The sequence below is a fragment of the Miniopterus natalensis genome, chromosome 6, assembly GCF_054644295.1.
Source record: "Miniopterus natalensis isolate mMinNat1 chromosome 6, mMinNat1.hap1, whole genome shotgun sequence".
Lineage (NCBI taxonomy): Eukaryota > Metazoa > Chordata > Mammalia > Chiroptera > Miniopteridae > Miniopterus > Miniopterus natalensis.
Window position 1 is genome coordinate 70,438,377 of NC_142086.1, and position 27,907 is coordinate 70,466,283.

Below are 27,907 nucleotides of genomic sequence, written 5' to 3' on the forward strand. Positions count from 1 at the left end.
AGCCCGAAAGTCAAGGAGTAAAACAAATGCATCCCTCCACTGCTGTGCTCAAGCCCCCTTGAGAGTGCTTCTTGGAGAATGCCAGTTATTGATTATAAAATATATGTGCATATGTATAAAGTCTTTGCACAGGCTTGTTACATGTTTTTCAACCCACCTGCTCCGAACATCTGAGGCTGGGAGACATCAAACTACATTTCTAAGCTCTCTTGCCAGGTAACTAAAGGGCATGAGGAAGTCGAAGTTTCAGAAGGACGCAGAAAGGCTCTGGCTCTGTGTGTGACCTGCTGGCAGACGCTCTTGGGGCTATGGGAACGGAGTGATTCCAGATGAGCAGCGGGGGCAGAGGCAGCACCTTGGGGAAGTGATGCGTCTTCAGCCATCCCAGCTTACTCCAAAAGAGTAAGACTACCTAATGGGCAACTGTATTTTTTCAGTGGGAAAATCGTATGACAAATACTTAAATAACATAATTCCAGTTTAGAAAACTGTATGAGATACTCTGTCATTTAAATACGACACTGATGCAATCACCTCAAGGACACAAAAAAGGGGAAAATGTTTTTATTTTCATGCTTTTTAAACTCTTGACATAGAACAGGTAAACACAGACCACAGTGAAAACTTTAAATATGGAGACAGAAAAGGGAGCCATACAGAAAGTGCAGGCCTTTATTCATAACTTCAGAATTAAGGAGTTCAATCTTAAAAAAAGGAATGTTCCACTCAATTTCCTTATTTAGTGGTATACCTAGAATTTTTAAATTAGCTCTTAGCTCTGGCATACTTAGTAAGTATGATCTTGCTTACAGAAACAGAATCTTACTATTTCATTCTCAGAACACTCCAAAACCGAAGCTAACTCTTCTTTCAAGGATGCGGAAGGCATTCCTCATTCAAATCTGATTCATGGTTTTATAAAGCATGAAGATCATTTCCACTACTTCACCACAGACAAGAATCTATATGCTGGATTCTAATATTCTTTGCGATGGTTATGTGTTCAATGATAGAAACTTATAGAGAAATACCTTCCTTCTCAATTTTTTAACCAAAATTTCAAAAGCAAAATCCTTGAAATGAAAGGAAGATGTTTTTAAGACATAAGCAGCTATTATACTAAGCTGCTGGGCTCAGGCAAAAATAACAAAGATACAAGTTGTTACTTAACCTTTAAATAATTTGTCTGTTTGCTATAAATAATTTAAATATATTTTCCTCTGCAATAAAAATTAAGATAACCCTCAATTTATCAACTTTTAAAGGTATTAATAAAAAAGATTAACTTTCCTCCTGAATGTCCAGTGATAAACTGGACCCCAACTTCCCTACCCCAAGGACATAAAACTGATCTACAGTGGGTCAAAGTGTACAAGTTCATATTAAAAATGATTCTTCATATGCTCTTTCTAAGGCAATCAATACAAAAAGAATGTAAAAGCTTGTTTTATGCTTGCAGATTTAGATAACCTGCAACTTCTAAGCTTTTAAATCCAGCGCTAATGTTATGTGAAAATACTTTGTCTAAGAAAAAAAAGCGAACCAATAAGATCCTACACATAAAATGACCTAAATATCAGTCATAATAATATTCTCCATAATCTTTTGTTATCTAAAATTTCAAAGCTATCAATCTTTTTTAGTGCTTTGAGTGGGCAATCAAAATAGTCATATTTATTCAGGTTTAAAACTCAATTTTTCCTCTCTGAATATGGAGGCATAGAGGAAACAGAAAAAGTTATTCTGTGCAACATCCTGAGCCCACAGATGCAAAAACCATCCACAACATGACCTCATTATGTCATCATCGATGCACCTTCTTCACCAGTAGCATCTTGAGAAAGGTGAAGGTCTTCAAGCATCTCGGCCAGACTAATTCGAGGCGCTCCTTCATCATCCGTGTCACCTTCCACAGGAATGGTTGAATCTAAGAAAAAACACAAGGAGCACGGTAAATAAATATAAATATGAAACATGCTAATACCAGCCCCACCATCATTACTATTATTTTACCATATTATATCCTCAGCTCTTGTATGATATCTAGAGCAGGCATTTAAACATTCATTGAATGACTGAGCTGCATAAATATATTGTAATGCAGAGGATCAAGCCAGGTGTTGTGCCAAGGGCCACACCAAGTGTAGTGGCCACTCAGGGCCAGGGAGGTTCACTCTGGATCCAGGGACAGTCCATAGAAAAGCATGAAGCCGAAGGAGGATGAGACATTTACTTTATTCAGCTGATGGCCAGGCTGACATAAAGAGAAACAAAGTCTTCTCGGTGGCGGCCAGCCAGGCATACACACACGGGGGGGCACACTATACCCCATGGGGCAAACCCCAAACCTGCAAACCCACACCTCTGAAGGTCCTGGGCCAGTCTTATAGGAACCAGGACAACAGTGGCTCTCAGCCAACATGGGTCAGGCATTAGTCAACTAGCACAGCATCTGTTATGACTGTGCTAGATCATGTTTACATAACTGCGCCCTTCTGTCATGAGAAGGTGGCGAGAAAACTTAAGTGTTTTAACTTTCCTTCATATATGAATATCTACTAGTGTAGGGGTCAACAACTTGAGGGATCATGCTAGGATGTAAATGATATCAAATGGGATATAGCAAACATTTTAATAAGTTGTATTTCCTGCAAGTTTCTTAAAAAATAAATGCTTAACTATAGTAGTTTGAAAAACACACAATAAAGGTCAGTTTTTTAGAATCAAAGTTTAAGATACCAGAATACTCACTGTGGGGGAATACATCTATATAGTACAGAAGATGCAACTTAAAACACTCAAACACCAACCTCTGTAAATGTTGACATTTTTTCTAATTGCCTCATCTTCTTCAAGATCTTCAAGGAAATCTTGGTATTGCCTATAGAATAAAAAAGAAACATTTGAATACTTCATCTTTACCAAGAAAGTATGAAGTTATCTTTTCTTCACTTTCAGCATTATAAGATAAATGTGTTATAAGTATTACAATCTTTAAAATAATATCTGATTTTCAAATATGTATGTTAAATATTTTAACAAGGTTTTTAAAGTTTTTTCTTTCATAATAACATGATAAAAAATACACAACTGAACACAAGGTGATGTTAATTTAAATATAATACAATGAGAAAGCTCTTTCCCACTTTACTTATTTCAAAATAGTCTTATGGCAAAGTAAAAATACATATACTTTTAAGACTATAGATGAAATTCAGATGTGTACTTATGTCTAATTAATTTAACATTACATATTTAATACATACTTAAATTACATTATGAGATTATATTTTAGAACTATTGCTGTTTCACACTCACACTTAATGACACAATTTTATTTAAACTCTTCATTTTTTTTAGACATCAGTGTCTTTACCATCATTAAGGCCACTTTTCAAATTATCCAATACAATTTTCTAGAACACACTATCTCCATTTCTCCTCAAGTTGTTTGAAAAATAGCATATTTGATATCAATGAACTCTGTTCACTGTATCCCAAGTCATAAGTACTCATTTGCTATTTCTATATTTTGACTTTTCAAATAAATTTACAATAACACTGCAATTGTCAGGTCATAACCCAGGAAATAATAATTAACCTATGTTAAATGTCACTATAGTCTGTTATACTGATTCTACCAACATATTGGTAAGAACAGAAAACTAACATTGAGTGCAAGGATCAATTGTGTGGTGACTATTTCTTTCTAATATGAAAATCACAAAGACTTATAAAGATTTCCTTTGAGACAACATATAGATTTAAAGAGAAGCAGGACCTTTCATCATCTGTATCCACGTTTTCTCTATCTCTTGCAAGTTCTTTCAGTTTCCAGTTTCTACGACGCTGACGTTTGGTACGGTCATAGCTCTTCTTGATTAACACCTAAAAGTAACAAATAATTGCAAAGTTACAAAAAATGGGAACTAGGTAATACTGTCTCAAAATCCAATGAAGATAAAAAACGAAAGTTTATGGAAACACCAGGAAGTAACTAAACTGATGACAGTGGTTACACCTCAGGCGAAAGGAGTGGGGAGAGATCAGGAGGTAGTGTCAAGAGAACTTTTAATATTTTTCTCCATGTACTTATTATATGAGAATGCATTCAGTCATTATTTGTATAATTATTAAAATTTACTAACTAAAGTTTTTCAGTAATTGAAAACTGTTTTTTCTTTATACAAAAAACTTGAGGTTTCTGGTGTGTTTTTTACACCATCGTTCAGTTTTTAGCTACCATTCACGTAAGTCACTCTGAAATATTATCACAGACACTTTTCCTCCCTTTTACTCCCAATAATAAGCACTTCTAGAATTATATATAATCTTTCACAACTGAATGTCCTAGAACAATTTAATAAATTGCAGAATGAATAAATCAAATAATTTTACACAATACAAAATCTTGTAAGATCACCATGGTATCCTATCATAACTTAGTTAGAAATACCTATTTAAACTTACACCTAAGCCGTGCTTCTATTGCTTAATCTATTAACAAAAGCATAACTTGTGGTGAGGAGTCCTTCTTATACCATGATTTTATTTTTGCCCACAGCTAAAGAGATCAATGTTTATTTTAAAAGATTAAGAAAGCAGGCAAGAAGGTCTTTCACATTTCACATTCACTATTGCTCATGACTTTTATAAACTCATGTTAGAATTTAACAGGTTTTTTACAAAAGTCAGTCTTTCTCTAAGACTTGCTACTGTGAAGATCATTTTCAACTGCAATTATATTCAAACCAGAAAAAGAGTTTAACTCTAAATGCCTTCTTAACTGAACAATACATGAAATAAACTGAGCCTAAAAGAATGAACCTGAATAAACTATAAAGGTCATCAACTTTAGCTGCAAATTTTATTTTTTCTCTACGAATAGCATCAAGCATTTTGCCAGAATAAGAAAATTTGGTTATAAGAGCAACAAAAAAACTCTTTAAATCTTGGGTTTTCCCCACTAAGAAAAATGATTTAAAATAGCAATTTTCAACCTTTTTCATCTCATGGTGCATATAAACTAATTACTAAAATTCTGCAGCACACCAAAAAAATATTTTGTGAATCTGACAAAAAAGAAAAAAAGGTATAATTTTGATTCATTCATATCAAATGGCTCTTGTTGTGTTGGCTGTTGTCATTTTTTAATTTGACAATCTCAGGGAAAAGAGGTCAGTGCCCCTGACTAAATAGTCAGGTTATTACATGTTTTAAAAAATCGTGCGGCACACCAGCTGAAAATTGCTGATTTAAAATGAAGGCCTTTGCTATTATATCTTAAGTGCAATTTCAAAAGAAACCTCTAAACTGATTTCTTTTAAAAGATGTGAACCTGTGTGCCTTACCCTAAGAGTTACATCAATCCTCTTTAACACAGGGAAAAGGGGAAAATCTAAAGCCTTACCACATCTGGGACTCTATCCGAGTTCATTTTGTTGACGTGCTCATCATTTAAGTTACAGTTTGCCAAATCAAACCTGAAAGGAAAATAATAAAACACTTAATGGCGAAAACATTTTCCCTTTCCATTAACTTTTTATTTTATGGATGACCTAAGAAAAAACATTTAATATGGGTTCCCATTTCAAAAGTTTTGTAGTTTACTATACAGTGAATATGCGTCTGCAGATCACAGGGGAGATAACAATGCACTCTATCTCTGAGTTCCACAGATCCATTATTGTCCACCTTAGCATGTCTTTGTAAAGAAGCGAAAGAGACTTATACATCAATCTAAAGGATTCAGTTAGATGGTTCCATTTAATTTATAATAAAACAAAACAAAACAAAAAAAATCCCCATTCTCTAGTAAAAGGAACTAAAAGCCTAAGAGCAAAAGTAATGTTTAAGGCATGATAAGCTCTGGATCAGAATGGCTGTCCTATACCTGTAAAGATCCTTAACATAGATGGCTGCTTTTGTCAAAGTGAGATATCTGAGCAGCAGCATATGCCTAATAAAAACTCCCCCCAAAAGCTGTACATATGATCTAATCAAACAACTTCAGAATTCAGTTGTTCAAAATCTTGGAACAAATGATGTTTTAAGATGATGGGCAAAATGGAGTAAGTATGGGCTTCTGTGCAATCCACAGTTTAGTTTATTTATTAATAGTAAAATGAGCTATAAGGCTCCTGGGGACTCTTAAATTCTTTTTGGAATAAACAACTTTAGTATTTTAGATAGCTTTGCTGATTCCAGAAGAAAATTTGCAATGCTAATTGACAGTTTAAAATATTATAAAACAATACAAACCCCAACACCAGGTCTCCAGGATTCAGAAGATGTCCCAAATGAGTGCGACAAAAATACTGTTTATCTGTATTCATTTCAGATGTTTTCTGTACCCAGACTTCCCCAAGGGTATGCTTAACAGGAAAGAAAATGGAACTCAAAACGCATTTCATAGAAAACTTAAATACAATGTTGATTGTGGTTTTCTAATTTTCATTTTAAAAACATAAATAAATGTTTTTGTTAAGATTTTAGTCAAGACTTTTGTAAAACATTACTAATGCCACCTAAAAACAGACATATGTAGATTTTTTTTAATTGATTTTTAGAAAGAGAAGAAGGGAAAGAAAGGGAGAAAGAGAGAAACATTGATGTGAAAGTGAAACATCAACCAGCTGCCTCCTACACACCTGGCTACCTGGGATTAGGCCCACAAATCAGACATATGCCCTGACCAGGAATCAAACTGGCAGCCTTTCAGTGAACGGGATGACGTTCAACCAACTGAGCCACATGGGCCAGGGCGGCATATGTAGAATTTTCATAAAAAATGTTTTTACGGGGAGATGGGCCAATATAGGCTCAGCAAAGAAAGTAACCAAAAAAGTAGGGGAATCTTAAATACAATACTAAGCAACCCCTTGTGTTTTTTTACACATAAAGTTTAAAAAATCAGGGTTCAGACAAAACAATCTAGCAACCCTAGAGGCCTACTACTAGAGAACCCAAATCTTAACCAAATTAATTTTTTGTATGTCTACTATTTTGAAGTTTAACACTTAAAAAAAACAAAACTGTTGCAGAAACAACATCCCAAGTTTGCAATTTTAAACTGGAAAGCCATTCAAGTCCCCTTCCAACACAGAATTTTACAAGCAATTGTAACTGACATTCAGACTTCCAAACTGAATTAAATATAGCACATGCCAATAAACTTATACTAAAACAGACCACTGAGATCAAGAACAATACTAAGTTACAGATAGAACCAAGGAATCTCAAAGAAATGAAAAGAAGTAGAAATAAAAGGATAACTGACATAAAAAGTCTCAGGTTTAGGAAAGAAATTAAAAAAAAAAAAAAAAAAGTAAATTACCAGAAAGAGACTAAATCCTATGTAACAGGATTCACTTTCTGGCTACTAGACTGCTTATATTTATAAGAGACTTATGAACCTGTTCTAGCTAAGTGTGCTTTTTGAAAACCAAAAATACATAATATGTGGTTTTCTATTTGCCTAAGGGAAAGCGGTATTCCTCTACATTTTTTGTAAATGATAAAAGTCTGCTCTTAACCATATTAGTTTTTTAATTTTAAATAAAAATGTGAAATGTAACCTGTCTTCCATTTCCATTGATTTTCCTAAATTATCACAAGTTATTTTTGCCTCAAAACACAGTATTACCTCAGTAGAAATAAGCACCATTAGTACACTGATTAGGGGTCTCTAAATACTAATTCACAGTAAAGGAAATCACTTATATCTTTAAAGAAAATACCTGACTTCAGAGATGGGATAAGAGCTACTGATTCCAGGACACCTGAACACTGCGGTGCAGTGCCAGAAACTAAGGATGAATTTCAAAGACTAGGAAAGTCATGTCAAAAGGACATAAGACCTATATCTATTAAAGAAACTGAATGGATACTTAATAAACTACTAAAACAGAAAGCAACAGGCCCAGATGGATTTACAGGTGAAACTACCAAACATTTAAGGAAGAAATTATACCAACATAAACATGGAATGCATTTTTAACCTAGTGTGATGCTAGCTTTATTTGGAAACACATTTTAGAATTACTGGGACCAAAACAATAAGTTGGGGGAGAAAAAAGAAAAGATGTACAGGATGGAACTTACCTTTTTTGATATCATTCCAGCACCTGCTTTGCGTTTTAAATCTTGGACTATGCTGCATTCTATCACAATAAACTCCTCTAGCTGTTTGGGATGGCATAAACTACTGAAAGGGTGACTCCAAAAAGTGCTCCCATCAATATCTGCAACTAATAAAAAACATAGAATATTAAAGAACAAGAGAAATGAAGTGTCTCAAAAGTCACTTGATTTAAGTAGGACGAATGTGGTATGTACAAACTGGGAAGCACCAGGTCAACAGGAACAACAGTGGCAAGTCACTCTCTAGAGCACGGGTGGGGACGTCCAGCCCGTGGGACATGTCATTTGGTCTGGCCCTGCCAAGGCAACCGCAGGTGGGACTTGAAATTCAATAAATCTAGGCGCTTTTTCCATAGCTAATTTTTGAGTTGATAATTTTGAATGGCCTGCAAATGATGTTATAAATATCCAAATGGCCCTCGGCAGAAAAAAGGTTCCCCACCCCTGCTCTCGAGTCATCATTTATTCCTATAAATCAGCTTAAACTTCTCATAGCACAAGAGAGAGATCAGGTGTCAAACATATCTTAAGTAGTTACTACCATCTGAATACCACAAAGCTAAGTGCCTTTAATATAAGGTCATATCCAATCAGTTGTACAGCTGTTTCATGTGCTGCCATTTTATTTCAGAAACATGATCTTAGGTACTTAGTTTGTGGAAAATAAAGTTTTACCTGACAGATATTCATCTCAGTATTATAAAAAAGACCTTTGATGAATTCCAATCTAATTGACAAGGATAATAAATGACTTTCTGGAAAATAGCAAAATGAACTCAACTTTTTATAACCGAAAACTTACATTGGAAATAAAAAGTGAAAAAGATCAAGCAGTAGGAGATGCAAACAAGTACTGAGGAGACACTAATGAGTGTAGGGTATTCTTTAAAAAGTAGTTTTTATCAAGGAAATGTAAAAAATAATGTATAATGATGAAATTAGTTAAAATTCACATTTAAACTAAATGTTCTACTGGATTACAAAAAGTTAAATGTTCCAAACTTTAAAATATTGCTAGACAACTGAAATTTGGCAAAGAACTTAAATAATTAGTCACAAAAGTAAAATGAAGCAAATAAGTCAATTTCAGTAAAAATAAATGCCATAAAACTAGTAAATTTTTAAAAGTTCACATTATTATGTCAAGTAAAAAGTAAAAGGGTAACTTATCAAAAGCTTTAAAAATTATAGTGTTTTGTAAGATACAATAGTAAAAATGTTAACTAGTTTTTCATAACAATACCACTGAAAATTCTGGGTAAAATTAACATAAATTATTACTGCTTGCTGGACAGAACTGTCAAGGCAAAGTTCCTAAAACTTACCTTGTAGGGTATTTGGATCTATGAGATGGACGGCGCTGGTTACGCGAATACACACACAAATCTGGCTCATATTTCCCAGGCTTTGTGCCAGTTTTGGAGACAGACAGACAACATTGTCCTAGGCATAAGAACTAGCATTTAGAGTGAAGCAAATCCTAAATAACAGTCTCCAAAAGAGACTCATCAATGTATACCTGATCCAAGTGCATTTGCCCAAACTAAAACACTAAATTTTTAATTCCATGTATCAACAAAGGGCCTAAACAAAAGAATCTTTAGAGAAGCAGAAAATAAGCTATACCTTCTTGAGATGGGGATATATGTCTTAATAAAAATGCTTTAAAATTTTTTTCAGATCCTATTCACCCAACTATTAAGTTTATTTCAATTTTGTTGAAGTGTGAATGCTTATCACTCTATGTTAACAGTGTACATTCTAAGCAACGTATTAAAAAGCAACGTATTAAAAAGTCATCAGGAGAGTGACTTTCTAAATCTACTTGTGACTTCTTTCAATCTCCATAAAAAATAGATTTCAGGGTAGCCACGTTTCTTTCATGGCTCCGTGTACCAATATGCCCCAAACAGCACACCTATGCGCACATTGGGAAATAAAACTAGTAATGGGGTTATCTGTTTTTAAACTGTATTAAAATGTAGAAGAATCTGGGTTATATTTTAAGCTGTATCTATTCACAATCATAAGCTCCTCCACTGAAAGGACATTCTGTGCATCCCTAATAGCACCTAGTCCAGACCCTTCTCTTTAACTTAGTCTTTCCAAAGAATAATGTGTATGCATCCAGTTACCTGTATGAATCACTCGTATTTCTCAGGCTTTGCACCAGTAAAATGTTGTTTTAAACCAGGGGTTTAAAAACTATGCCCCCGGGCCAAATTTGGCCCACAGTCCATTTTTATACAGTTTTGCTGGAACACATCCTCAGCCATTCATTTACCTATTATCTATGGCTACTTTGTGCAATAGCAACAGAACTGAATAGTTGCAAAGGAGACTATATGGCCTAAAAGCTGAAAATATTTACTATCTGGCCCTTTATAGAAAAACTTTGCTGACCCTGTTTTAAGCCATTATTTCATCCCTGGCACTGTACTACATCAAAAAGCTTAAGAGTCACACACAAGGTACAAATAAAATCTGACTTCCTCATTTTGTAGTTATGTAACTTTGGTCAAGTCATCTAACCTCCCCAAGATTCAATTCCCTCATCTTCAAAATGATAGTATAACTTATCCATTATTAGGAGATGTAAAGAGGTAAAATATTCTCAAGTACTTAGACATTAACTTATATAGAATTTTCAGAATTATGGCACTTTTCATTATTAGTGATTTAAATAACATTTAAGTTCCTATATGGCAGAGACCTCTAGATACATAATCCTTAACACACAGCCTTCTATACAGATCTTCAATGACTATTTGTTGAATTTTAAACCATTTATGTTTTTGAAGCAGGGTTTCACCTTAGTACAATTAAATGAAATGATAACCTACATTTTGTGCTATTCAGATTATGTTTTTAAATCACGAAAATGATTCTATAGTCTCATTTCCACAATACTGTTTATTTTCATCATGCCAAAATCCAATCTGAACATATTCCAAAGTGGTTCACTAATATTTATTCCAGTGTCATTTCTTACATTCAAAGTTTCATAGACCTGTCATGTGTCCACAAGGATCACAAATTTTAAGGAATATGGACATTAAAAAAATGAAACAGGCCTTTAAATTGGTACACTAAAAGAAAGGGTATGCCAATTTTAAGAGTAACTACTTTTTAACTTCTTAACATGGCTGAGTGTGTTAGAAATCATTTAAGAAGGAAGTTATTCTAAATTTTTAACCAACCCCAGAAGGAAACCAGGAGCTAATAATTACATATAAACCTGTTAATTACTTGTACTCTTTTAGAGACATGGATTAATTAAATAACAAAAAGTACCTTGCATATTGGAACAATTTCCACAGAAAAAGTGCTTTTGTAATTGTATATGTTACTATGAATATCCTGAGAGATCAGTCTCTGTGAGGCTTTGTATCTATTAAGAGAAAAAGTTAACAGTAGTAAAAAGACAAATGCCTTCTTGTACAGTCTCGGAATATCAATTTTCAAATCCAATCATCATTGTCAAAAGTCTGTAATAGCTTCCTAATGTCTGCTATGGTGAAGCCTAATTTCATCCACTTACATTTCAAACCTTCACCAATATGACTGCACCTTTACTATTTTCAACTTTACCTACTAAAAACCTCCAAAACATGCCCTTGGCCCAAACCAATCTAATCTATATACAGCATCTAATACCCGTAAGTCTTTGTTCACACTAATCTCACTTTTCAATATAAACTCTACCTTTGAAAATTTCCCATTTAGAAGCTTAAGTCCTTCCTCCTCCATGAAGCTTCTCCTCAAACCTTCTACCCCCATCTTTCTTTTCTCTTATTTAAAAACATTCAATCAATGGTTTGGCACTACAGTGCTTATTATCACAAGGTGAGCTCCACATCCCCAAGTGATTCTTACATGCTCTTAAGCTAATATTTCCCTTAAAATGACTAAAACCAGTAAACGTTTACTAATTGTGTAAGTACTTCTACTATAATTTTAAATATTTTAACATAAGGGAGGTTGCCTCAGTCTGAAACATGGACATAATCTATATCCACTCACTGCTCCTTGGACTTAATCACATTTAGGTTCAGAACATACCTACAGGGGACGGTACACTGAAGAAATTCTACCATCTTCTGAGCATGTTGTTTTGAAGAATAATAGAAATCCAGTCCATCTTTAAAAAATAAAAAAAAGCCACATGAAAATAATTCTGCAAAGTAAGACTTTCCTCTACTAATATGACAAAAAACAAATTAAATGTAGATTAAAAATTCAAATTATCATAAAATACATTATAGCCACAACAATTAGGGGTATCATATCATTTAAGACTTTTTTAAAAAAAATCAGACAAATTATAATAAGAAAATAAGATTCACAGTTTTAAATGAAATAATACTCAAGGTCAAGGGAGGGAGGGAGAAAAACACTAAACAGAATGTAGAAAAATATTTTATGCAATAAATAGAACAATCTACCAAGAAGACGACAGAAATGCACCTGAGATTCAGAAACAAAAACTATTAAAAGAAGAATTAAGAAATGTTAACAAATGCACAATCATTGCGGGGAACTAGTATAAGACTATCAAAACCAAAATGACCAAACTGACCAAAAAGAGGAAGGATTCATAGAACTTTAATAACCAACTATCAAAATTAATTTGAGATTGAAGAACACGGCCCCAGGAAAGAATTTTTAAAAATTTTAAATTTTTTTTGAATTCATAGAACATTCATAAAATAATTATGTAGTAAGATTTTTTTAAAACTTCAATAAGTTCCAAATGGTAGAAATTACTACAGATAACATTATCCAATCACAACACAGTAGCATTAAAAATGAGCAACAAAGGGATAACTAAAAGCAAAACTTCCTGCCAAGAAATGTTTAGAAACATTCTTCCAAACAACTCAGTTGACTAGGAAACTAAAACAACTCAGAATGGCCAAAACAATTCTGAAGATCAAGTTATTGGGAAGATTACATTTTCCAATTTCAAAACTCAGTAACTTTAAGTAATCAAGACAGTGTGGTGGTACTGGCCTGAGTATAGACATATAGATCTATGGAACAGACTCGGGAATCCAGAAATAAACCCTTATATATATAGTCAATAGATCTGACAGAGGATCCAAGGCAATTCACTAGGGAACGAATAGTCTTTTCCCGAGAAAGCAGGATATACACATATAAAAGATGAATTTAGTCCCTTTCCCTCACACCATGCATAAAAAGTAACTCAAAGGGGTTATTAACTCAAAACCTAAATATAAAAGCTAAAACTATAAACATTTGAAAGAAATATGGAAGAAAATCTTGACAAGAGTTCTTAACCCTGACACCAAAAACACAAAAGATAAAAGAAAAATAAATTGGCAAATTGGACTTCAAAATTTAAAACTTTTACAATTCAAAAGACACCATTAAGTACAGGCATCACACTTCTTGATTTCAAAATATGTCACAAAGCTACAGAAATCAGAACAGGGTGGAACCAACACAAAGACAGTCCTATAGACCAATGGAACAGAAAAAAGAGCCTAGAAATCAATCCACACATATACAGTGATATGATTTTAAACAAGGGGGTCAAGAATACACAGTGTTTGGGAAAGGATAGTCTCTTCAACAAATGATATTGGGAAAACTGGATATCCATATGCAAAAGAGTGAAATGGACCCTTGTCTTATACCATATACAAAAATCAACTCAACTCAAATTAAGACCTGAAACTATAAAACTCCTAGAAGAAAACAAGAGGGAAAGCTTCATGACATTGTTCTTGGCAATGATTTCATGGATATGACACCAAAAGCACAGGCAACAAAAACAAACAATTGGGACTACATCAAACTAAAAGGTTCTACACAGCAAAAGAAATAATCAACACAGAAAAGACAACCTACGAGATAGGAGAAAATAGTTACAAACCATATATCTGAAAGGGGTTAATCTCCAAAATATATTAGGAACCCCTACTACTCAATAGTAAAAAAACTAATAACCCCATTAAAACATGGGCAGAGAAACTGTATAGACATTTCTCTAAAGATAAATAATGGTCAGCAAGTACATGAAAAATGCTCAGTGTCACTAATCAGGGAAATGCAAATCAAAACCACAATAGTTAAAAAAACCCACAATGAGAAATAAAACTATCACTGTTAACAGATAATTGTTTACCTAGAAAAATCAAGAATATCAACTGTAAACTATTTATAAGATCAATATAAAATCAATAGCTTTCCAATATATTAGCAATAATCAATTATAAAATATAATGAAAAAAGTTTCCATCCACAATAACAAATAGTACAGAATAGCTCAAAGCACCAAAAAGGAACATTCAAAATCTTTATGAAGAAATCTTACAGAATGTCACTGAAATTTAGAAAAGACTTGAATAAACATAATTATGCATCAAATACAGTTCTAAGTGCTTTACACAGATTATTTAATCCTCACAATATTCCTATGAGGTAGGTGCTATTATCATCCTCTCTATTTTATGGATGGAAAAAAGTGAGGCTCCATTTAAAACTCACCGTTTTAAAACAAGGAGTATAATGTAAGAATTTGGTCATTCCTTCCATGAACAGCTATTTCTAAACCTGTACTTTAGAGACTAGAAAACAATGTACAGGTTCACCAGTAGGCAAGGACCATCTAAAAATATTAACCGTTACCAAGAGATTTAAGAGTCTGCTAAAGAATATATTTTTTTACTATTAATTAAAGAAATAGTCATCCATCATCTAGTTGTATAAGTAGGCTACATCAACAGCAAGCGCTAAGCATATGCTCTAAGGAGCCATTATGAAATTACACAAAAATATTTAAATTCCATCTTCAAAAAATCTAATTATATCATTTGCATATTACTGTTTAGTACTAAGTTTAGTCTTTTGATTTAATATATCCATAATAAATACTTCTACGCATATGAAAAACAAAAATATTACAGAAGAACTTGGAGGTCTCAAAAATAACTTCCAATCAAAAATCGATCTCTGGCCCAGCCGGGCGTGGCTCAGCGGTTGACCGTCGACCTAGGATCCAGGCAATCAGGGTTCGATTCCCGGTCGGGGCACATGCCCGGGTTGCAGGCTGCAGCCAATCAATGACTCTCTCATCATTGATGTTTCTATCTCTCTCTCTCCCTCTCTTTTCCTCTCTCTGAAATCAATAAAGATATATTTAAAAAAAAAAAAAATCGATCTCTGCTTAAAACAAGTTTTCAATGAATATTCTTATCATAGCACTTTACATTCTATTAATGTAGTTACTGGTTTATTCATCTGCTAGCTACTTAGTGTACATTTAAATTAAAATAGAAAAAAATTTAAAATTCAGTTCCTAAGTTGCACTAGCCACAATTCAAGTATCCAATAGTCTCATATGGCTAGTGGCTACCATACTGGACAGTGCAGATAAAGAACTAAGATTTTTTTTCTTCCTAACAGAAAGTTCTTTTTAACAGTACTATTCTAGATATTATCAGTAAAGATAAAAGACTCCTTAGGTTAGCTGAAAATAAAATTCTGACATCATTTCAAATGCTTTTTTAGACTAACTCACCGTGAATCTCTTTGATACGAAGTGTATTCTGATGCATTCCATATTTCAAAATTAACTGTTCCAGATAGTAGAAAGTTTTTTTGTGCAAAGTCTAAACATAAATGCATTATTAGATTAAAAGATGAAATGCAAAAAAAAAAACCCTCTATAGATATAGCACACTAATTTTTAAAACTAAAATAACCTTTAAAGATTACCTAAAGTGCAGTAGTGACTTATTTCTAGAAGTTAATACTCTGGGACCTAGGCTGGCGCTGGTACATGAAGGATTTAGAAAAAAGGGAAAAGAAGGTTTTACTAGCTATTTATAACTGACAAAGATGATATACAACCTGGAGGATTCACTCATCCCCTTTCTCTCCTTACCTTTTGCCTAACTTGAACCACAGCCTTCCAAAAATCCTTAGCTTCTACTCTATGGCAATCTCCACACATCTGGGGCTGAACAACATAATCCACCACAAACACTTGCTGAAGGATAGCACCATTCATCACCTGATTTTAAAAAAACAACCACAAAAAACAATCATACTCATCCTTTCCTTTTTCTATTAATGCTTTAAGAATATCAACAATAAATCAGTTAAGTTAAAAGTCCTAAAAGTTATACTATTTTATGAAAAACACATAGGTTTAATTCATAGTATTTACTATATTAACATTCAAATTTATCTTCTTTTAAAAATATATCTTTATTGATTTCAGAGAGAGGAAAGGAGAGGGAGAGAGAGAGATAGAAACATCATTGATGAGAGAATCATTGATGGCTGCCTCCTGCATGCCCTCGACTGGGGATCAAGCCCACAACCTGGGCATGTGCCCTGACCAGAAGACCAGAATCAAACCCCAATCGCCTGGATCCTAGGTAAACGCTCAACTGCTGAGCCACGCCCGGCCGGGCTCAAATTTATCTTTAGTTGAAGTGGTTACGAGAATTTTATATCTATATATACCTGTGTATATGTGTATGTATAAAATTCATTCTTAGAAAAAAAAATAAGACTAAAAACTCTCAAAAAGGGAAAAATTCCTAATTTGTTTCCAAACATAGCCAATCATCTGAAATCACCTAGAAAGCTGGGGTTTTTTTTGCGTTTTTTGTTCAAAATATTACAGATGTCCCTTTTTCTCCCCAATGACCCATTCCACCCCACCCCACACCCCTCCATAGTTCCTCTCCACACCACTGTCCGTGTCCTTGGGTTGTGCATATATGCATATAAATTCTTTGGTTAATCTCTCCCCCTCCATCCACCTGCCCTCCTCCAACCCTCTGACATTTGTCAGTCTGATCCATGCTTCCATGTCATTGAATCATTTCTGTTCATCAGTTTATTAAGTTCTTTAGAATCACATATAAGTGAGATCATGTAATGTTTGTCTTTCTCTGCCTGGCTTATTTCGCTTAGCATAATATTCTCTAGGTCCTTCCATACTGTCCCAAATGGTACAAGATCCTTCTTCTTTACAGCTGCATAGTATTCCATGGTGTAAATGTCCCACAGCTTATTTATCCACTCATCTACTGATGGGCACTTGGGCTGTTTCCAGATCTTAGCTATTGTAAACTGTGCTGCTATGAACATAGGGGTGCATATATTCTTTCTGATTAGTGTTTTAGGTTTCTTAGGATATATTCCTAGAAGTGGGATCACTGGGTCAAAAGGTAGCTTCATTTTTAATTTTTTAAGTAACCTCTATACTGTTTTCCATAGTGGCTGCACCAGTCTGCATTCCCACCAGCAGTGTACTAGGGTTCAGGAAGCTTTTTAAACATATATATATATATATATATTCCTGTGTCTCACATCCAGTTGAATCCACTGACTCGGTTACTGTGAGGCATGATGATCAGTCAAGTTTGAGAAGCACTGCCTTAGCTCATGTTTTTACTTCAATCTTTTTCCTGATAAAAATAACTTTGAGCCTTGGCAAGTGTGGCTCCATGGTTAGAGCATCGTCCCGTGCACCAATGGGTCGTGGGTTCGATTTCTGGTCAAGGCACAAACCCACGTTTCAGGTTCCATCCTTAGTCAGGGCTCATACGGGAGGCAACCCACAGATGTTTCTCTCTCACATCGATGTTTCTACCTTTCCCCTCCTCTCTTTGAAATCAATGAAGGGCACGTATCCTTGGGGGAGGATTAAATAAATAAATAACTTTGAAAAAGAATATCTTACAGGTCCAAGTTGGGCCTCTGAACAAACCAAATAAATTGAGCACTTAACATTTAAAAAAAAATTATCTTAGCCCGCTAATCATAAGCAATGGGTACTATTATTAGTGACCTAATCCTCTATGCAAATGATACAAAAGAAAACAAAGGGTTAAAATTAACACTGCATTCTTGGCCTTTTAAGAGATTTAATCATAAAGTAACTTACCAATAGCCCCTTCATCTTCACTACCTACACTTTAACCATGCTGAGAAAATTATGCACAGCTTACCTCTTTCTGAATAGTTAGTTTAACTTTAAGTCTCTTAGAATGGGGCTCAGTCCAAACAAAGCCTGCATCTACAAGCCGGACCTTCAACAAAACACAAACAGCAAGAAACATAAGTTCCCATATGAGGAGAAAAATATGAAAGAACAATTCATTAATAAATTCCATAAGATGTTAAAGGAATCTGTGATAAGCATCACTACCCAACATAACCAGTAAAAAAAAAAATTATCATGAAAGGTTTGGCAACAAAAACAGCAAATAAGAGCACAATCTGCCCTGGCCCGTGTGGCCAAGGGTTATTAGAGTATCAACCCAAGCCCTGAAGGGTTGTGTTCTATTCCGGTCAAGGGCACATACCTGGGCTGCAGGTTCGATCTCCAGCCCTGGTCAGGGTACTTCAGGGAGGCAATCAATCAATGTGTCTCTCTCACATCGATATTTCTCTCTCGTGCTCTTCCTCTCTACCCACCCCCAATCTTCCTTCCCTCTCTAAAAAAAAAAATCAATAGACTAAAAAAAAAAAAAAACAGTACACTGTGTTTCATGAACCAAAGTTTGTACCTGGATTATTCTCTCTGTATTAAGTATATAACTTTATAAAAATAAAGAATGAACATTCATTGGAGAGCGTCTCATGCACTGAATCTGCAATCATAAGGCACCGATAAATAAGCAGGATCAGCAGAGGCCAAGAACAGCTCGCTATGTGTGAGGAACAGAATGTACCTCAATGCTGCAAAAATGGGTGTTTTGAGGAAGGAGGTGGGAGAACAAGAATGGTGCTTGTTTCAAAAACTTGGGCAGGAGTTGTAGGTGAGCTGAACTGAAAGATGGTGGAAATAACAGAAGCAAAAAGATCCAAGAGTTAATTAGGAGATAAAATCTATAGGATTTACTAGACATAGAAGGAGGAAAAGAACAGACTCTAGAATGACACTCAAGTATCCAGCTTGGGCATCTAGATAATACTATTTTTCTGACACAAAGAACAGATTTAATAGGGAGAAGATGCTGCATTTGGTTTCAGATGTCTGAGTTAAGTGGATTTATCTATGAGGTATCCAAGATATTCAGTAGGTAATAAGACATATATTTAGTCTGGAGCCCTATGGAGAAATTTGAGTTCTAAAAAAGATTTGGGAGACAGCAGAGGGCAGGTGATAGTTTAATCAATCCCTGTCTGGTGAGAGCTAGACTAGCTAGTGTAGCTACAGCACTCCAGAGCATGTCGAGATTTGACTGTATGCAAAAAACTGACTCCAGAAAAAAGACACACAAATCAGAAAATAAAAAGAAATGTTTTAAAAAAAACAAAACGAAAAAATCTATTAACAAATCCTCAGTAAAATTCAAGAACAGAATGCATCAAGACTCTGAAACTCCCCCTGCTGGCATGGCTCAAGAAGTCATGGTTCAATTCCCAGTCAGGGCACATGCTCAGGTTTCGGGCTCAACCCCCAGTAGGGGGCATGCAGGAGGCAGCCAAACAATGACTCTCATCATTGATGTTTCTCTCTCTCTCTCTCTGCCCCTCTCCCTCTCCTGTCCTCTCTCTGAAGGCAACAAAAACATATTAAAATTTTTAAAAAAAGACTGAAACTTAAAAATATTACTGCTGGGGGAAAAAATCAATACAAAGATAGGAAGATAAAGAAAATTGCCAGGAACATAGAAGGAAAAAAAAGATAAAACAATACAACATAAAAATTTAAAACAATACAAAAAGAAAAAGCCAAAGTTTAGCAATGATTTTACATTTTCCCCAAAATTTTAATTGCATATAAGAGGTTCTCAATAAATAATGAATGACAAATTTAACTCTATATAGTCTTTCAAAGCAAATCTATTTTCATTTCCATAAAAAAAGAATATATGTAACTTTAAAAATGAAACAGCATTTGTAGTAGAGTGCTTACCAACAGTATCATTTAATAGTTACTTTTGAAAAACCTACTTATACAAGGATTTCCTGAAATTGGGAGATTAAAAAGATACTACTACAAAAAATGATTTTAACCATTTGACTTACCTTACTCAGAGGGGCTTTGATTTTTTTCAAACACAAAGCAAGAAGTTCCCTGGATTCTAATGCACATTGTATCCAAGTTCCTGGTGGCTGGAAATATCTGAGACAGAAGATAACATGCAGATATAAACCAGATATAATAACCCACAGTTGATCTGAAGCACTTAACCCAAATATATTTTAAAAGTTCTAGAAAACTTTCAATTAGACCAGGAGCTTTAGTTAAAAAGGTAAAATTCTGGGTATTTGCCAAAGACAATCTAAAATAACCTAATAAAGAGGTCTTATTACTTCAAGAACCAGTAAGAATTCCAGTGAGGATGACAAATTGACCAAAAGTTCCTTGAATCTTAAAATGGCATTAAAATGATTTATAATGTACTTGAGAATGGCTTATTTCTCACACACTAAAAAGATAAATTAGTACCTCATATTATGTACCAAAATAGTTCAGACTATTCATCTATTTCAAGTCCCTTTCCAAATTTTAATCGTAAAACTCAAGTTTTAAAATCTTACATAAAACCTGACTAAATTAAAATTGAAATCCCTTATGCATATGCTTTTAAGTTTTTTAGCCCAGCCCACCCAGGACTTAGAACAATGCCTAACACATACTAAGTGCTCAATAAATGCTTGTTAAATACATAATACTTTAATGTGCTATGTGAATACTTTTTTTTTGCCATACTATTAAAGATTCATTCAAAAACATTATATAGATCCCTCTGTTATAAGCATGTTTTCCGAGTTAGAAAGGGCTTCATATATTATCTAATAAAGCTCCTTCATTCTGACGAGGAAATTAAGGCTTAGAGTGGTTAATTGGCCAAAAGAGTTTTAAAAAAGCTAGTTTGTGAGAACTCTAAAACAAACAAACTAGGTATCCTGATTCTTTTTCCAGTGCTTTTTTCACCCCACCCTGCTTTTAAGAATAGCAAATCTTTATAATAGGTTAAGCCTCACACTGCAAAGCTTGCAAACTATAAACCCCTTGAAAGAGTACAAACTTCCATGTGTTTATATATATGTACACGTTTTAAGTATTTTTCTGGGGAGATACATTTTTTCAAATTCTTAAAGGGATTCTTAAACCCTTCCCCTCCAAAAAAGTTAAGAACTACTACAATCCTAACTCATTTGGGAAGTCAAAGGCATGTAATTTTATACAAACAGTTTCTCTGGGCAGTTCTGAGTCACTCAGTGGCCTAACTTGATGGATATAAGTGGTTTATGGAAACAACTAAAGTTAATAAAGAAGGAATATAAACATTAATTTTCAGGTCTTCTGCCTTCAAATCCAGTCTTTATTTCGGACCATTCCAGATACAATTTACTGAGCTTTTTCCTCCCATCAACTATAGTCATTTTAGTTACCTGGGAACATTCCTGGATGTAATTTTTAATACACATTGCTAAATTACTTAAAACAAGGTGCTCTTTTAGCTTCTAGTGTCTAAGGGGGAAAAAACTATCATGGTAATAACAGTAGTATGTCCTTAATAAACTGTTTTAGCCCTTACAAACATCACCTCATTATCTATTAACTGTATACATCAAACCTACTCATCTGTTAACAGGAAAAGAACAATATCAAATATCTTTACACATCTTTACCAGATTAGCAGGACAAACTAAAAAGTACACTACAAAACCACAAATTCTGAAATCTTTGGCAACACCGACATAAATAAAAATTAAATCTCAATTACATGCACTTTATTTGTGTACCTTGGTAATATCCTCATATCCTGGTTGCTCTCCTATATATAAATCTCAACTCTAAGTAGGATAAATAGTATCACAGCATACCTTTGGCATTGTTTGCAGAAAGATATAGAGACCTGCTTCGGAATGCCTTGGCTGATGTCTACTTTACTTCGCAAACAGGCCACACAAATATTGGCAGGATTTGGACTAATTGCAACACCACATTCGCAGCACAAGCTTAAAGAAAGAAAGCAGAAAATTTACAAATTAGAGTTCATAAATGCACTGGTTAAATTTCAAAACTATCAAATAAACCAAAGGCCTCAAGTTAGTGCCATAATATCTCTGCCCTAAAAGCAGCAAAGAAGAAAAGAGCAATCTTCAGAGGCAATAAAGAACAACTTGGAGTACAGAGGTAGAAAAAACCAGGACAGCCAAAAATCCGAAAAGCCTCAAAATACGGCAGATGTCCAAAGGGACAAGAGAGTCTAAAGTATTTCTAACAGTAATCAGATAGCATTCTAATCCAAAAGCCATTTTTTTTAAAGCCTCAGCATAGCACAGGGGCTGCCAAAATGTAAACATTTACCCAGAGCCCAAAACGTTTAAAGGAAGGAAAGGGTATCACGTCTAGTGATTCCGTGTACCTGATGGGAATGTCTTGGTTTAGGTGTATTGGGGGCAGAAAATGCAGACGTGGCTGCTGAGCACTTGAAATGTGGCTAATGCGACGGAGGAACTGAATATTTAATCTTATTTTTTAATTACTTTAAATTTAAATAGCCACATGTGGCTAACGGCTGCGGTATTGGACAGTGCCAATCTAGAAGAAGGTAGGAATACATTAACACTCTTAGAGCAAGTATTCGAATGAATTCCGTCATCTCAGGAAACAAGGCTTTTCATTTTTTCGCTTAAGACAAAGAATTCCCCCCTGAGAAAAGGGCGTCCCGCACAGCAGGCTTCAGACTCCCTTAAACACCTTTCCATGTAAAGGGGCCGGGACTCACATGTGTGCGGGGGTGCGGTCCGTGGGCTCCGGCATATACTCCATCGTGCTGCGCGCCCTGATTTTAAAGAGAATATCGTGGGATTCGTCATCTGTCCATCCCCTTTACACAGACGTTCCCTCTCCTCTCCGAATAAGGCAGCCAAGCCCCGTAACGCAGCAAATAGGAGAAACCAATCCCACTTGGTAACTTTGAAAGAAGTTAACTTCTTTTAATATCAAAACGGGGCGAGTTCCGGAGTCCCCATTCCGCAAGACCCTCTCGGGCCACGAAACTCGGCCGCTGACCCCGGGTGTCACCTGGGCGCCAACCCCTGGGGGGGGGCGGGGCACGGCGGGGTCAGCGCGGCCCGGGCTGCTCTGGACACCCGCAAGCCTCGGACCCCAGCTGCAGGACTCCCCGGACGGTGTCGCCGCGCCCGCGGGCCACCCATCCACCCGGACCCCGGAGCCCGCACCCCGCAGCCCGCATCCCGCCGGTGAGACCTCTCAGGGACTCCGGACCTGCGGCGCCCACGCGGCGCGCACGCGGCCAGAGGCCCGCCCGGGCCCAGGGTGTACCCCCCCCTCTCCTCAGGGACCCCGCGCGACAGCCGCCCGGGTCTCGGCCCCCACAACCTACTTAGCGCCTCTGGGCAGGACCCAAACTTCCTAAAAAAACCCGCAAGAACTACCGTCTGCCACCTACCCCAACGGTCGCCAAGCCGGCTCCGTGCCGGGAAGATCTCGCGACAGGAGAGATCCAAATCTCGCGGGCCGAGAGTTGAGAGTTAAAGAGCTGGGTGGGGGCGGAGAAAGGGGAGGGCACAGCCTAGCGGCGGGGCGGGGCGGGGCGGGGCGAGCGGCGGGGCGGGGCGAGCGGCGGGGCGGGGCGATCAGCGGGGGCGGGGCGGGGCCGCTGAGGATCCCGGGGGAATCGCCCCGTTAGTCCCGCCGTGACCCTGAACCTTCCGCGTGCATCCCAACTCTTTGCCGAGTTACCTTCCCAAGCGCGTTAACCGCAAGGCAGCCTGGCCCTCTTTCCAGCTCTCCGGACTGGAAGTTTGCTTCTTGGCGCAGTGATCACATCAGAAATTAGAGTCAACTCCACAGAGGGCAGTGCCTTTGTCTGTTTTGTTCACCATCATATGCTTAATGCCTGCCGCATCCTAAATGCTCAAATGAATATTTGTTGAACAGATGAAAGAAAAAAGATATAAAGCATAATTATCTGCGAAGATGTCTATGCTATTTTTTAGGCCACTCCACTTATTAGAATGTACTTCCTAATAGTGCACTTAACATTTCCTTTTAACTTCATACCTTGAGCATAGAGCAGAAGATACCATGGCTAACCACTCCCATGACAGACTTTCAAATATCTGAGGAGCACAATCATATTTTTTCTAAGTATTCTTACCCAAATTTCAAGGAATAAGCAAGGTCCACTTATAGTAGATGTTCAAAGAAGGCCTCTTTTCATTTCTTGCCCAGGGTACGTAAGTAGCCTCCCAGTCATTTTCCTTACTTCCAGACTCCAATCCATCCTCCTAAAATGCAAACCTGACTTTGTCACACTCCACGGCTTTTAATCCTTCAGTGGTCTCTGATCGTCACCCCTGAATTATTTCCAATTCTCTGCATAGAAAGAAGACCCTTCAGGATGTGACTCTGAGGAACCCTGCCACACTCCTAGGCACACGGCCCGACTGGAAGGTGCTCAACAAGGACTAGTCTACCTTTGCTTATGCCTGGGGCGCTCCACCTTAAAGATTAAGTGGGAGCATCCTAAATTCATTTCCTATTGCTGCCATGATGAACACCACAAATTGTGTGGCTTAAAACAATACAAATTGATTATCTTACAATTTTGGAGGTTATAGGTCTAAAAATAGATGCTCTTCTTCCTTTACAATGGTCCTATAACATCTTGATAGGAGGTATATGCCTTATAGCAGTGCAAACAATGTTAAATTGGAGCATACATGTTCTACTCTGCGTGTTCCACGGGTTCAAACTCCTGGAGAGCAGTCTGGGTCTTGTTCCTCTCAGTATTTACTGCACCTAACACAGTGCCTGGCACCAAACGCATCCTCCGTGTATCTTGGTAAATTAATTATCCATTTGATACAACAACTCAGAAGAGACAGTGTTTATCTCCTTACTTTTTTCATCCACATTGTCATTTCCCTTAAGCCAAATACCTCTAGGAAGACAACTATAGTTAAACAGACTGTTTATTATTCACTGAAGTAAGTGCAAACAGACCACGCGGAATCACAGAGTCTTTGTAAGAGGGTGTCAGAAAACAGTGTATCATAGATTTGGCAGGGTCACTTAGGAAGGGTCTAAGAAAGCAAGAATTTGCTATAGATCCGATGCTGGCAGAAAGCAGGGGCAATTCTACAATTAAATATCTCAATAAATCATATATAGGAAGAGAGGCAGAAGGATAAAGCTGCAATTGGAAAAGAAGTAGCAGTCACTCATTTTGGCCAAGAGAGGGAGTGTTTGGTATTTAGTGGGTGGCACAGTGACCTTGCACGTATCTATGCTTACACAAAATTATGCAGTGACCTTGCTTTGTCTCGTTTTATCGTGGTCTCAGAGTAACCTTGTCTGAAGTTGGTATTCTACGAAATTATTTATGCCTAACAGAAGAATCGCTGTGAGGACAGGCCAGCCCCTGGATATCAGGGACAGCTCTTTTTTTCTTTCTCAACATACTCCTTCAATCCCTTATTTGATGTGGCACCAAGTGCCAGGCTTGTTAGGCACTGACTATACAGCAGTGAACAACACAGACATGGTCCCTGCCCTCATGGAGCTTACATTTTACAGGTGAGGCTGATAATCCAAAAGGCTGGGTAATTTGCTGAGAGTTGTGGAGCAAGTAAGGGGCAGAACCAGGACCTGAGCTGCAGTTTTGTCTAACTCTGTACCCATACCCTCAACACCATGTCAGGCAGCCTGCCCTTCTGAGGCTCAGGCTGTCTATTCTTATCCACAGTTTTTTGGTGTTTGTTGTTTTTTTTTAAAGAAACTTAATTTTCCATCAACCTTATTTCCAGTTTCTGTTTGATATGGAAGAACAGCATAAAATCACTCCGCGGTTATTCCTAAGTAAGCAAATTTGGATGTCAGAAAAAAGTACTTTCTAAAATGACTGTGTATAGCTGATTTTCTTTAGGGTACTTTTCAGTTAGCCTTCCAACTAATTATAAAAATTAGTACTATTAAAGAAATAATCCAAGAAACAATTTCCAGAATGTAAGGACATGAAATTCACAGATTAAAAGGATCCACCATATTCTCATCAAAATGGATAGAAATAGGCACGCACCGGAGATCATTATGCTGAGGTTCAGAGCACTGGTGTTGCAAGTAAGATCCTGGAAGCTTCCAGGGAGAATAAAACAGGTCACATACTGAGGATTAAGACCAGAATAGCTTCAACCTTCTCAACAGCAACACCAGAAACAAGAAGGAAATAAAGAAATACTTTGAAAATTCTGAAGGAAAAGTATTTCCAACCTTGAATTCTATTCTAGGGCAAACTATCAATAAAATGTGAGTGTAGAATAAAGACATTTTCAGTTGCATCCTTTTGAGGAAGTTACTGATAGATATAAACCAAAAGAAATTCAATGGAGGAAATGGCCTTTTCAACCAATGGTGCTACAGCAAGTGGATGTCCATCCATAAGCAAAAACATAAACCTCAGTTGCCTTAAGTCTCACAACTCCTATAAAAATTAGTTCAAAATGCATCAGTGATTTAAGATAAAATGTAAAACTATAAAACTTTTACAAAAACTCAGGAGAAAAATCTCTGTGATCTAGGACTAGGGAAAGAATTTTTTATATTTGACTCCAAAATCATGATCCACAAAATGAAAAATTGGTTAAGTTGGACATCCTCAAGATTTTAAAACTTGCTCTGTTGAAAGGCACTGTTAAGAAGATAAGAAGACAGGCTACTGAGTGGAAGAAAATATGTGCAAACAGTAACCACCTAAAGACTAGTATCCTAAATACATAAAAAACTCTCAAAACTTAAACATGAAAAAACAATCTAATCAGAAAACTGGCAAATGACATGGAGAGATATTGCACTGAAGAAGTACCAAGTAGCCAAATAAGCAGATAGGAAGATGTTTAATGTCATCAGCCATTAGGGGTATGCAGATTAAAAGCACAATGAGATAACACTACCTATGTATCAGAATGGTTTAAATAAAAAGTAGTAATAAGACCAATATGCTAGCAAGGATGCCAAGAAACTGGACTGCTCATACACTGTTGGTGGGAATGTAAAATGGTAAAGCCATTTTACAATTTGGCAGTTTCTTAAAAAACCTAAAAAACATACAGCCTAGCAATTGTCCTCCTAGGCAATTATCCTAACGCAATGAAAACTTATGTTCATATAAAAACCTGTACACAAATGTTTATAGCAGCTTTATTTGTAGTAGCCAAAACATCCTGGATATCTTTCAATGGATGAGTGATTAAACAAACTGTGTTACATCCATACCATGAAATACCATTCAGGAACAAGAAGAAAGGAGCTACAGTATTGTACAAACAACAACCTGCATGAATCTCCAGAGAATTATGCTGAGTGGGGGGGGAAAAAAGTCAATTCCAAAAAGTTACATACTGTATTATTCCATTACATAACATTCTTGAAACGACAAAATTAAAGAGCTGGGGAATGGATTAATGGTTGCCAGAAATGAAGAAAGAGGCAAAGGGCAGGAAAGAAGTAAGTGTAGTTATAAAAAGGTAACATGAAGGATCCTAGTGGTGATGGAAATGTTCTGTAATTTTTGTTTGTTTGTTTAAATTATTACAGATGTCCTTTCTCTCTTTAATGTAAATGTTCTGTATTTTGACTATATCCATGTCAATATCCCAGTTGTGACATTGTACTGTAGTTGTGCAAGATGTTGTCCTTGGGGGGAACAGGTGGAAGAGTTCAGGGATCACTCTGTTTTGTCTCTTACAACTGCATTTGAATCTACAATTATCACAAAGTTTT

At 36.2% G+C, this 27,907-nt stretch overlaps 1 protein-coding gene across 1 annotated transcript; it reads right to left on the minus strand.

Annotated features, from left to right (window-relative positions):
* Positions 1–535: 535 nt before the first annotated feature.
* Positions 536–22,955, minus strand: NMD3 (NMD3 ribosome export adaptor). Its single transcript, XM_016215748.2, has 15 exons — positions 22,887–22,955; positions 21,979–22,113; positions 20,170–20,266; positions 18,141–18,221; positions 16,058–16,186; positions 15,692–15,782; positions 12,205–12,283; positions 11,437–11,533; positions 9,468–9,585; positions 8,104–8,249; positions 6,262–6,374; positions 5,411–5,483; positions 3,782–3,888; positions 2,811–2,881; positions 536–1,927 (listed from the first exon to the last, which is right to left on the minus strand). Exons 1-15 carry the CDS (start codon positions 22,928–22,930, stop codon positions 1,797–1,799), a joined length of 1,512 nt encoding a protein of 503 aa, XP_016071234.1. The 5' UTR covers positions 22,931–22,955; the 3' UTR covers positions 536–1,796.
* Positions 22,956–27,907: the final 4,952 nt, after the last annotated feature.